This window comes from Heloderma suspectum, chromosome 1 (genome assembly GCF_057233095.1).
Source record: "Heloderma suspectum isolate Gila_16-S chromosome 1, 16-S_ref, whole genome shotgun sequence".
NCBI classification, from domain to species: Eukaryota; Metazoa; Chordata; class Lepidosauria; order Squamata; family Helodermatidae; genus Heloderma; species Heloderma suspectum.
The window spans coordinates 190,292,846-190,305,699 of NC_139458.1; the positions used below are offsets into that span (position 1 = coordinate 190,292,846).

Sequence of the window (12,854 nt, forward strand, 5' to 3'; positions counted from 1 at the left end):
TTTCTGTAGAACTCCCTGGCGTTGGAGGTCAGGTAGGTGCCAATATTGTGTTGCTTTCAGCGCCTCCTGAAGACATTGTTATTTCGAGAGGCCTTCCTCGCGTGACTAGCTGAAGTTTATTAAGTTCAGAATCTGTTTCTGTTAAAATGTTATTTATTTCCATTTGAGAGCTGTGAACAACAAAGATAAAATAATAAAATACCATATTAAAACTATTAAGTTTTAATATAGTATTTTATTCTTTTATCTTTGTTGTTCACTGCTCCAAAATCTTTGATGCAGAGCGGTATATAAATATTGTAAATAAATAAATAAATGTGGTGGGGTTCCCCCCACTGGGTTTGGAGAAGAGAAATAACTAGAGAAGGCTAAATTCTGGTTTAAGGTGTATATTCTCTCAGTTTTGTTAGCTAGTGATTTGATAGCATTTCTTACTGCCTAGCACAGAAGCCTTATTAAGTATCATATGCACAATCCTATGCATATTTACTCAGACATTAGTCCAAAGGGATTCAGTGAGACTTACTGTAAGATTGGTATGCCTAGGATTGTGGCAGTAGTTGCATGAGATTAAACCCACAGCCGCAAAAGCATCCCCCCCCCCCACCGTGGGATTTTGTACCAGAGGGCAGTGTGGTTGGCTCCGCTCACGTTTTCTACATCTGTTAAGAGCCTTCTGAGAGCACCGAAATGCTGACTCTGACTGCAAGAACACCAAAAGATCATTCTTTATATATAGTAGCTATGTGGAAGCAAAGTCTGGATCAATAAAACCACTGAGAGGTCTAGAAGTTCAAAAGACCCTGCATTGCTTTTGCAATGCACGTCATTGTGCGGAAGTGCTGCTTCTTGCTTACGATTACTTTGTGAGCCTGTGTAACTAACAGGCAGTGACTCCGAGCAAAGCTCGGACAGTGAAAGTGTCAGTATTCAGTATTCCTTTAAAACTTTGCTTCTCGACTTTTATTTGACAAAAATAAACATTAAAGTGAGGATACCTCCAGACACTTAGTCCAGAATCTTTCACTGAAGAGATTGATGCTGGTCTCACGATTACAGCCTCTGCATCTCCACAAAGGAACATTGGGGAAAGGAGTTCACTCTCTGCTCGGCTTTGTTCTCTTGCCTCAACACCAAGAGATGTGCATAGAACTGCTCTCCACCACTGAAGTGAAGCCTTGTTGGTATAAGAGCTCTGAGTTTGTATAGGAGCTCTGAGTCTACAGTAGGGCTCCCACAGCTAAGTGCTTGTTCTAGATGCAGGCCAATTAGCCTTTCTTTCAATGTCGTACATGTGTGTATCCTACATTTTTATGTAACATCTATGAAGCTGACAGAAGATTGTTAAAGCCAACCAATAGTAGAATCTTGAGCAGATACTAAGTAGCAGTCCTTGTAGCAATTGTTGGTTAATTGTTATGTTGAGTCCAGTTAGTTTTGAAACCATGTCCAAAAATGTCCATCAACAGCTAGCTAACAGGAGATTGAGAGAGAGAGAGAGAGAGAGAGAGAGAGAGAGAGAGAGGTGTCAGTTGATGAAGTGGGTTTATAGCACAAAACGAGTTAAACATACTGAGGCATGTCAGCTCTCAAATGGAAATTGTGCATTACATCTTAAGGTATTTTAAGATGTGTTGTAGGGAAAGTCTCTCTCATTTCTGGTCTTTCATTTAAGACGCAACCAGAAATAACTGTGGGAATCTTTTGCAGGGAAATGAAGATGTGATCTGACACAGTTGTGCTGCTATTTGCTGTGTGTGGACAGAGGCTCTTGTGTGCTGTCCAGAACTCCCTGCATCTGCTTGCCAGGCTGTGCATGGTTGCCGTACAGATTACAGGTCTTGGTATTACTGAATGACAGCACCTGAGAGAATCTGAATGCTGAAGGGACCAAGGAATTCAGATATGCCCCAACACTGATCCACAACTTCTTTTGCTTCTGAGTATTTGTATTTTACAGGGCCTATATTTAGGATATGATCCGCCACCATTACCTCCTGGAACAAATGCCACAAACTATTATTGTCACACCAGCTTTGAGAGCAGATACTCTGGTGCAAATGTTTAACCTTGCATTTGTTGAAATCTTACAGATTTCAGTGGAACACTTCATATCCTCTTCAATGCATTGAAATCAGTGGGTCAAAATGATATTCCAATTAGGTGGCGAGTATTTTAAGTATACTATTTTTTTTCCACTTACAGGAAAAGTGCCGTTTATTCACGTAGGAAATCAAGTAGTTTCTGAACTTGGCCCCATTGTCCAGTTTGTAAAAGCCAAGGTAAGGTGCACATACGAAACCATTTTGTTCAGTAAATACCCATTAGGTTGTACTAATTAAATTTGTGTCTATGAAATTATCTTGGTGACTTAATAAAGTTGAATCAGATCTGTGGAAGACAGGGTGGCATCATTTATTTTGCATGGTAAGGCTTCTTCTAATGGCTCATAAAGAAAATTATTTATTAATAAGCTTTAGGACAGGATCCAGTTTAGGAAGGCATCTATGCGTGTGTGTGTGTGTGTGTGTGGAGGGAGGGAGGGAGGGAGGGAGAGAGAGAGAGAGAGAGAGGTTTTGAGGGAGTTGGATATTCTTATAGCTGTTAATTTAGACTGAACTCTTGTGGACAAAAACGTATTTCTCTTCCATGCCCTTACTTCCTATCTCATTAAGCATATAAGTTTGGTGCTTTTAATCTTTACGGCAAGGATTTTTTCTTGCTGTCAAATTTGCTATGTGTGGTCCTCCTTTTGTGCGTGTGTTTTGTATGTAACATAAAATGTTGGATTTTTATCCTTTTCCTGGGCCCAGAGGAAAACAGATAAATCATCCACATGTGTGCCTGTATTTTGCTGAGAGCTTCTCCTTCAGAAAGAGCTCATACAGAATCTCAAAACAAGTTCTTCAAACATTCCTAAGTTCTAAAAACATTTTGGTGATCAATGCAAGAGAAGTGTAGAAGTTGGGTGTGGGCTCCTTCTGAGAGGGAAATTTTGAAAATATAGGTGTGAGTATGCCTATTGTCAGTGCAGTGCAATGGACATTAGGTCCATTGGTTGGATCCAGACTTTGCTTCCATGGGCAGAAGTGAGGAGGTAACGTTGGCTGATTTTTCCCTCCCCCTGCAGCCCCTTGAACCTTCTGAAACTCTGCTCTGGAGGGTTGGGGGACTCTCCAAAACAGTATGGGAGGTGGCATTGGGAGCTGTAGGGGTAGGGGGGATCGCAAAAATTGTCCCCCTCCACTGGGGCAAAAGTTTTCCATGAATAAAAGGAGCCTTTCCATTTATGGACATCAAAGACTGGATTTTGGGGGGTTCATAAATGCCAGGCAATTTTACTTGACCTCCAAGGTAGTCTTTCTTTCCTACAGGATGCTAGTTTGGTTTGGATATGTAATTTTTTTTCCTATTGCTTAAACTTCCTTAACATTTGGAAGATATGTCTGCAGTTTTAGGGAAATAACTCTTTATTCAGCTGCTTGCTAATCCTTATTGCCACTAAAAGATGACTCAATAGTTTTCTGTGTCTGAAGGTGTGTCCACAATTCAACTCATCCCTGGACTTTTTAATAACCAGCAGGCATTTTATCTTTTTCTCCAACCCTTTTCTGGAACCATTTGGCCAATTCTATCATGTGACCCCACATGCGATCACATTTTTTCAAAATTTATTCTGACGCTTGTCAGTTTCTTTCAGTTGAGATACGATAGGCAAGAGAATTCTAAATTAATTTGATTATATTTGGTTTTGACAAAAGTATGTGTTAGAATGTCTGCTGCATGGGGAAAAGCCTTAAATGATGTCTGTCTTTGTCCAAATCCTAAGCATTATTTATTTATTAATTAGATTTCTATACACCCAATAGCCGAAGCTCTCTGGGTGGTTCACAGCAATTCAGTATGTCCCAAATTAAAAGGTTATTGTGCATGTGCCCACATACACCAGGGCTTCCACAATAGCCACCTGCAGAATTCTTAATTGATTTAGTTGAGGTAAATATCTCTTAGATATTCCTCTTCCAACTATAGTTGTTCAGATGCTACTCTGAAATTTCCCCCTCCCCCCTTTCACATTTGCAAGCAGTTTTTCAGGCAAGTGGGTACTGTCAGAAGAAGAGTCCTCAGAAGCTCTGCCTAAGAGATTGCTGCTTTCTGACATTTTGGCTAGCCTAGGTGTTCCACTTACCTCTTGGCTTCCGTGATCTAGTGCTTATGGAAGAGATTCACTTCGTTTAAATCTTAAGATTCCAGATAATCAATATTCACACTGACTCTCGCTTCTTTCTTTAGTTTTGTAAATCAATGTCCGTGCATTGTATTTTATTTGCATCATCATAATTTACTTTTGTTTATTTACCACAATGTTGTATTTATTAAGGCTACTCAGCAGAAAAGCAAAGGCAAAACAGTTCTATAGCTGGAAATACTGTATGCTGGTGTCCCTTGTGTTTTTCTGCTTAAACAATTACATTTCACTATTATTTTGTTTTTCTCTGTGAGACTTTAATTGTCTTTGTGGTCTGCAAAGCTGCTTTTAATGTGTAATGTTATAATGTAGTGAGCTTTTGGGGTGAGGCAAAGCCCTGGACTTCAGTGGGTTGTGGAAGGAACTCAACCTGATAATTTTTGCTATCCTTTCTCTAACCTGCCCCCCCCACCTGCTTTCTCTCCTGCCTTAGGGCCATTCACTTAGTGATGGGTTGGATGAAGTCCAAAAAGCTGAAATGAAAGCCTACATGGAATTAGTCAATAATATGCTTTTGACAGCAGAGGTATGGTAAAACATGAGTAAATTGTCAGTCTTGGGAAATGAATGATATTGGGGAAGGGGATTAGAATGCTGTTTTATTTATGATACGGCAAGCTGATACCACCACTTCCATCGTTGTTGTTGTTGTATAAAACACAAGGATGGGCTTATGATTAACAATAAGTCTCCAAAAGCAGCACACCTTTAGTTTACATATTGCAATCTCAATTCAGAGTTGTTGTTCTTTTGTCAAATGAGATCCTGTGGTTGCTCCATGACAGAACTGGCAACCACCTTCCAGTATTCTAAACATTATTATTAATGGCTTGTTTGGTAGGGATAGAAGACAAAGCTGCAAGGAATTAGCTGTCTGTATAACCTTATATGTTATGAAGTTTTAGTATTCTTTGTTTTCTAGCTGTATCTTCAGTGGTGTGATGATGCTACAGTCCAGGAGGTGAGTGATTCTGCAGCATTTATCTTAATTAAATTTTAATGAGAAAACACTTTTGCTCACAATTGCAAGTCCCTACTCATAAATGAAACATAGAGGTTTATACCACTAATGATACCATTTTTTTCGCTTTAATTTTGCTTGCATATACATTTTGGGGGGAGTGCTCTGTCATTACTGGATATACTGGTTTCAAAGTGGAAATGTTTTTAATATAATTCTAAAGGCTTGAGGGGTTTTTTAGCTTCAGGTTATGAATAATTGCACAGAATAGCATAGAAAAACAGTACCGTGGCAATAAAAACATAGCAGCCCTAGTCATTTTGTAAAGCACAGCTTTATTCTCAAATATACAATAACATGAGCAACTTTTCCCCCTCTTCAAGATTACTCACCCAAGATATGGATCTCCTTATCCTTGGCCTCTTAATCGTATTTTGGCCTATCAGAAGCAATGGGAGGTCCAACGTAAAATGAAAGCTATTGGCTGGGGTAGCAAGTCACTTGATCAGGTCAGTTATCTATGCCCAAGCCTGAATTATTCAAGAAATGCTTGTTTCTTTGCTTGTAATTGTATGCTTAAATCGGCCGTCCCCAATCTGGTGCTTTCCAGATGTTTTGGACCTCAACTCTCAGCATTTCTCATCACTGGCCATGCTGGCTGGAGCTGATGGGAGTTGAGGTCCAGAACATCTGGAGGGCACCACGTTGGAGAACGGTGGCTTAAATCCACAGTCTTAGAACAGTTGCCACATGAATAGAGAAATCTTGATTGTATGAGTTTTAGTCAATTGATTTAAATCAGCACATAAATAAAATGAAGGAAACTCCTCCAGATCCAAACCAATAAAGCATCTTTCCCCAACCTGGGTCTGTCCTGAGGTTTGGGGTCCACAACTCCCATCAGATCCAGCCACCATGGCCAGTGGCCAGGGATTTTGGGAGTAGTAGTCAAAAACATTTGGAGGGACTAAGAAAGAGGCATGCTTCCTTTGTCTTTTGATGAGGTGTGCACACTTTATCGCAGCCACCATAACAGAAGAGGCATTCTGTCCTGTGTGAGAGAAGGGGGAATGTGTCTTTTAAGATGGTGCCTGCCACCCAAGGATTTGTATTTAATTTAATTTTTATTAAATCTGGCGTTCAAACTGATCAATCTAGCATTGCAGCCCTGCTGTAGAATAATCTAACATCTACAACCAGTAAAGTTTAGTTTGTGAACAATCTGAAGAGGGAAGAGAGGTGTGTTTCACAGAATCCTGTAAAGAAAATGACATGGCCCTTGGGATTCCCATGGTAGCCTTGGAATCCTCACGTAGGACTACGATCACAAGGTTAAGGTATGGCATGGTATAATTCCATCTGAATTTAGAATATTGCAATTTTTTCCAGTTTTAATAGATAGTTTAAATGCCACACAAAGGGAGGGTTCGCATATCACTTTAAGCCATAGCGGCTTATAAAGTACACACAGTAGCTTATTTTAAAAAATAGGCCGCCCTGTCCCATCACATGATGGAAGAAATAAACTAGTGTGTGTAGCTTATTCCCCCCCCCATCCCTCCCCCTCGCTCCTCTAGCCCCCATCCCAGGGGACCTGGCGGCAGATCCGTCTTGTCTGTTGCCAAGCCTTCCTTCCAGGCTCCAGTTGCAACCGGGGTCAGGCAAGAGCTCCATTGGCTTGCATTAGATTTTGAAATGGCTCCTTGTGAAAAGTGGGGGGATGCCACTCCCCCCCCCCCGCACCATGGGCCCATTTGTGCAAAAGGGCCACCAGAAGCAAACAAAAAAAGAAGCCGAAAATCGGGGGTGGGGGCAAAATCCACCCCCCCCTGCCAAGGACTGACTTGCCCCCACAGTCCTGGGGGGAGGCTTGGATTTCACCCCCCACCCCTGATTTTCACAGGGAGGACTTTGGAAATCTAATGCAAGATTGTGGAGCACGTTGCATTAGATTTCCAAAGTGCTTCTCACGAAAATTGTGACAACAGGGCCCTTGGGACAACAGGGCCCACAGCAGGGGGACAGGAAGCAGGTGTTTCAGAGCGGGGAGGAAGGCAAGTGGACATGGGGAAAAATACCATTTCTCCCATGTGCGCACATGGGAAAAATTGTGGGGAAGTTTCCCAGTCCTGTTTTTGTACAAAAACGGGACTGAGAACATTAAAAAAGGGGACGTGACCCCAATTGCGATCGGAGCTGGGAAGGGGGCATTGACAGTGGCAATTGTGGCCCTGCCGGGGAAGAGTGGAGGTTTTTTTTGCTGCTCTTGCCAAGCAGCTTGCTGGGCGGTGCCCTTTAATCACAGTGGAGCGCCACACAACACAATAAGCCACAGTGGCTAAAATAACCCTTGCTGCAGACCATGGCTTATCAGGCTGTTTTGGCTAAATAGACCACTGTGATTGGGGGAAACTGCAAGCAGATGATACGATAAACCACCATGGTTAATTCAGAAAAATAAACCATTGTGCCTTAATGTGTCATTTCAACCCAGCCAAAGAGTTAACATAAAATCTCTGGTTACGATCCTGAGAGACACCTGCATGTGAAACACTTCCATATATGCATACGCTTTAGTATGTCATCCATTTTGAGGTGCTGCTCCAGGGAGGAGATTTGGGTGGGGAGGCATGGAGGGCTCCCAGCAGAAAGGAGGAAGCTGAAAAGCTCTGGTGTGTGTAGAGAATACCCCATGTGGCCCTTTGTATCCTAGCCTCTGTCCTGACTCAGTATACTAGCTATAGAAACATGCTAATTGTATTGTTATTCCTGCTTATTTTCGTTTTTGTAATTGTTCTTTAATTATTATTTTTTTAATTTTAAAACACTGAGATACTCATGAGAACCATTTCATGTTTCAAATACAATGTTTGTACCAGAATATAGAGCAAAAGACAGAACTGCATGTGGGGGGCAGGGGGGAATAAATCTTAACATACTGGAAACTGTTTGGAGTGTCACTTCAATATTCACTGTCCAAATTATTCCAGTGTTTACAATTTATTTTAAACCTCTGAGTATAGTTTTATATCTTTCTGTAGTCATTCAGTAAAAACTACGTTCTACCCTCTGTTTGTTTGGTCTTTCAGGTACTAGAAGATGTAGATCAATGTTGCCAAGCCCTTTCGCAAAGGCTTGGAACTCAACTGTATTTCTTCAATAAGAAGTAAGTTACTTTTATATCAAAATTAAGGAATCTCCAGTTCAGGAAGGGGAAAACCTTTCCCAAATGATGGGGAGAAGTCTCCTGCCATACCTTTCCATCCACTTTCCTTTCCCCGCCCCCTTTTACCCAAGCCACACTCACAAGCAAGCTAGGCCTCAGTGCTTGTTTGCATTGCAGAGACTGGTACTCTGGCTTGGTTGAAGATCTGTGAAGTGGGGAGCTGGAGAGAAGGTTCTCCTCGCTCTTCCCCCACCCCTTAGGTTATCAACCTAAAAGTGGCAGTGCTAACTCTAGGGAGCCATGAATGTATGTAGTACATACTGCAAGTTTAGCGGGACCAAGAAACAAGCTTAGTGTGATGAAGAAACAAAATACCACGTTGTCTTTTTAGATCTATGATGTGAAGAATTCCAGCTATATTCATTTCCAAAGACATTTTCAAGAACTTAATTTTATATATAGTGATGAGAAAAAGTTTGTGAACCCAGATGATAACTACGGAAATTTCATAGTTGTACCATGATAGCCTTTGGGAATCAAAACCAGTCCTTTTCTAAATATCCAATAGGGTTTATATGAACCAATTCCATGTCTTGTGAAATAAAATGATGTATAAATTTTGCAAACAATGAGTACTTAAGAATCAGGGTATGTGCAAAAGTAACTGAATTCCTGGTTGTATCAGCTCAGTTAAAGGGAATAATTGGAATCAGGTGTTTAAGTAATTAGGTAGATCTTCAGGGGTGAGTTTGGGAGGCCCCACCCTATAAAAAGATCAGAAACTTTATGAGTTTGGTCTTCACCATATGGTTGTGTGGAAACATGTCATGCCACGATCAACAGACTTCTCTGAGGACCTCAGAAAAGCAGTTATTGTTGCTTATCAGTCTAGAAAGGGCTACAAAACCATTTCTAAGGATTTGAGTCTCCACTAACCACTTTCAGACAGATAGTCTACAAATAGAGAAGGTTCAAGACTACAGTCACTCTACCCAGGAACAGTCATTCTACCAAAAAATCTCGCAAGAACAAACCAGCGCGTCATCCAGGGAGTCAAAAAGAACCCCCGAGTAACATCCAGGGATCTGCAGGCCACTCTCGCCTTGGCTAATGTGAGTGTTCATGACTCAGTGATCAGGAAAGGACTGTACAAGAATGGTGTTCATGGGTGGATAGCCAGGAGGAAAGCACTGCTCCCTCAAAAGAACATTGCTGCTCCATCTGAACTTCAGTAAAGATCACATAGATGATCCCCAAGACTTCTGGAACAGTGTGCTCTGGACACAGTGTGCTCTGGACGAACTTTCTGGCCTCAATGAGAAATGTTACATTTGATGACGAGCAAACACTGAGTTTGAACAGAAGAACCTCATCCCAACCGTCAAGCATGGTGGTGGGAATGTGATGGTTTGGGCCTGCTTTGCTGCTCAGGACCTGGACGGTTTGCCATCATTGACACAACCATGAATTCTGCAGTGTATCAAAAGTTTCTAGAGGAGAATGTCAGGACACCATCTGTGAGCTGAAGTTGAACCGAAAGTGGGTCATACGACAAGACAACGATCCTAAACATACAAGCAGATCTACAAAAGAATGGCTGTGGGAGAAGAAATTCCGTGTTTTAGAGTGGCCAGGTCAAAACCCAAACCGAAACCCCATCGAAATGTTGTGGCAGGACCTGAAGCAAGCTGTTCATGCAAGGAAGCCCTCAAATGTCACTGAGTTGAAATAGTTTGGTATGGTGGAATAGGCCAAAATGCCTCAAAACCGATGTGAGAGACTGACCAACAGTTACAGGAAACGCTTACTTGAAGTCATTGCTGCTTGAGGGGGTGCCACCAGGTACTGAACCTAAAGGTTCACATAATTTTTCACACATGGATATTAAATGTTGAATCAGTTGTGGAGAAACAAATGTTGAAAAAGGGTCATGTTTGTGTGTCATTTGTTTAATATTGTTCTTTATTTGTGGAGTTAGATTAAGATCTAATAACATTTTAGGTTGGAAATATGCGACAGTCCTACGGGGTTCACAAACATTTTCTTGACTGTGTGTGTGTGTGTGTGTGTATGTGTGCGCACGTGTGCGCACGCACGCGTGTGTGGTTGCGCACACGGGTGTCTGTCTGTCTTTCTCCACCCTATTCCAAAGGCTCAGAGAGGCTAATAGCTATTGAGGGCATTAGAAGTTTCAGTATTGCTTCTGTGAATGAGACTTCAGCATACCAATATGTAAAAATGATACCAGTACTAGGAAATGTAAGTTGCATTGTTTAAAGTTGTTGTTGTTGTTTAAGGAAATGGTACTACCATGTCATCCTCCAATCTCCCATGCCAAGGAACTCTTGGATAACAAGATCCTAAAGAAAGAGTGGGAGGGGTTCTGTCTTTTAATTTTAGTTGATGTTTGAATATTTACAATCCTTTGAGCTCCTAACACTCTCCCAATCAATTCCATTTCACACAATTTAGTGAAAAATCCCCTGCCCCCTTTACCCATGCCTACCCATGCCTTTCCTGTTAATGCAGCCATTTCTCTATCTCCAGATTAAAAGGGTAGGACTTGGAGAGCAAGAAGGTGCATGATTAAAACTGGCTGCTGCTGTCCAGTAATCAGCCACCCAGTGTCCCAGCCTAACCCAGTCTGGTTCCACTACACCAGGGGTAGGCAGAAGATAGATCTCCAGATGTTTTAGACTGCAACTCCCAGAAGCCCCTATCAGCATGGCCAATGGTCAGAAATGCTGGGAGTTGAAGTCCAAAATGTCTGGAAGCATACACGCTGCCCGCTCTTGCACTACAGTACCTTTCCAAGTACCTCTGTCATTGGAGCAGGCGGGGGTGAACTCTGTGAAGCCTGTTGGTGCTGGAGTGTCAGAGCCGTAAATGAAAGAAAACCCCAAGCACCATCTTAAGGACAATGCCACTGCTACCACCACCCTGCAAACTGGCTGACAGAATGTTCTCCTTAAAATGGCAGCTCCAGCACACTGTGCGGTCTGTATATAGAGCTGCTACTGATGCGTAGTGTGATATGCAACTGTTGACTTGTCTCTTTTCTGAATATTAATTTTCCTTTCCTCCTAGGCCAACTGAATTGGATGCTTTGGTATTTGGACATCTGTTCACAATCCTTACTACCCAGCTGATTAGTGATGAGCTCTCTGAGAAAGTGAAAGGCTACAGTAACCTCATTTCGTTTTGTAGAAGAATCGAGCAGCACTACTTTGAAGGCCATGATAAAGACAGCCCAGGAAGTCTTCCATCCCCAGCATTAAGGCGAATGTTGATGAGCTGAATGTTTTATGGTGGTAGAAACTATGAAATGGATCCTTTTGATGTTTCTGTTGTTTAAAAGATACTAGCAATGGCTTTGAACATTGGGATCAGTGCATGCACATGTTCTGTTTGAAACTGCTGGACCACTGTGGCCCAAGAGAATATGCTCATGACAAATTCTGCTTGTGACGAAGTCAACAAAGACACTGTATTTAAGATGAAATTATTGGAGTTTTTCATTATAATAGCCTGCATGCCATGTTAATATCACTTTAAAGTGTCCTTGAAAAAAACAATGGTGTCAAGATATAAGAACAATACAATTCATGATGATAATTCTACAAACATGTTTCCTTCATTTTTCTAAAAGCCTTTTGCATTCTGTAGGGTTCTCAGATGCTTATGGTAACTTGCACTGAATTTTGTAGATCAGCCTTCCTCAACCCAGTGCCTTCCAAATGTGTTGAAACTGCAACTCCCATCATCCCCAGCCAGCCAGCATACCCATTGGGAATTGTAGTCTCACACATCTGAAAGGCATCATGTTGGGGAAGGCTGAGCTAATAGGCTGTGTACATGATTAAAGATAGCCCCGAAGAAATTATGCAGATTTCTACATCTAACCAGTCATCATACTGGAGATCAAGAAGGAGTTTTCCTGCACATCTGTTTAAATAACTACCCTGATGGTTTCGGTTTCTTTTTGGTCTGCCTGACTTTCTTTCCTTTAGTGCATGGCCTCAAGCATTTGTTTGAGTCATATGAAGGTGTCTGTTCTGCCTTACATTTTGGAACTCCCTATATCCTAAGGAGATAAAAGTTCATTACCTTTCTTGTGAAGGCTTTCAATTACATGCTGGTTTTAGATGATAATTTAGATTATGCCCTGCCTGAGGATGGTTAAACTCAAAAATAAACTTGGAAAAATATAACCAAGCTAGAGCCATCAAACCCTTTTCAGAGCACCCTGTTCCCTGCCCCTCTCCCACCTCATTTTTTTGCCAATCTCAGTTTGATCCACACACACCCTCCAAAAACCCCCACCCACCACATCTTCCTCATTTGAAAGCAAAGGACAAACACAAACAGTTTTCAGTGTTTTCTGGAAGGTGCTGCAGCTCATGTGTGGGACAGCTATTGTATGTGCTTCTCTCTGCTTCCTGTTGCCAGGTGACGTTATTCTCTGTGTAGTGCAGTGG

At 41.7% G+C, this 12,854-nt stretch overlaps 1 protein-coding gene across 5 annotated transcripts in view; it reads left to right on the forward strand.

The window, feature by feature from the left end:
* Positions 1-12,000, forward strand: part of MTX2 (metaxin 2) — a 58,745-nt gene extending 46,745 nt beyond the window's left edge. For 2 of the 5 annotated variants that reach the window (XM_084813739.1, XM_084813750.1), the window contains exons 5-10: positions 2,206-2,282; positions 4,683-4,775; positions 5,172-5,210; positions 5,594-5,719; positions 8,300-8,376; positions 11,464-12,000. In XM_084813739.1, the coding sequence (XP_084669865.1) occupies positions 2,206-2,282; positions 4,683-4,775; positions 5,172-5,210; positions 5,594-5,719; positions 8,300-8,376; positions 11,464-11,674 (623 nt within the window). In that variant the 3' untranslated portion in view covers positions 11,675-12,000. Of the gene's footprint in view, positions 1-1,710; positions 2,283-4,682; positions 4,776-5,171; positions 5,211-5,593; positions 5,720-8,299; positions 8,377-11,463 lie in introns of all 5 variants that reach the window. The other 3 variants (XM_084813757.1, XM_084813766.1, XM_084813776.1) reach the window with 2 other exon arrangements.
* The last annotated feature ends 854 nt before the right edge of the window (positions 12,001-12,854 follow it).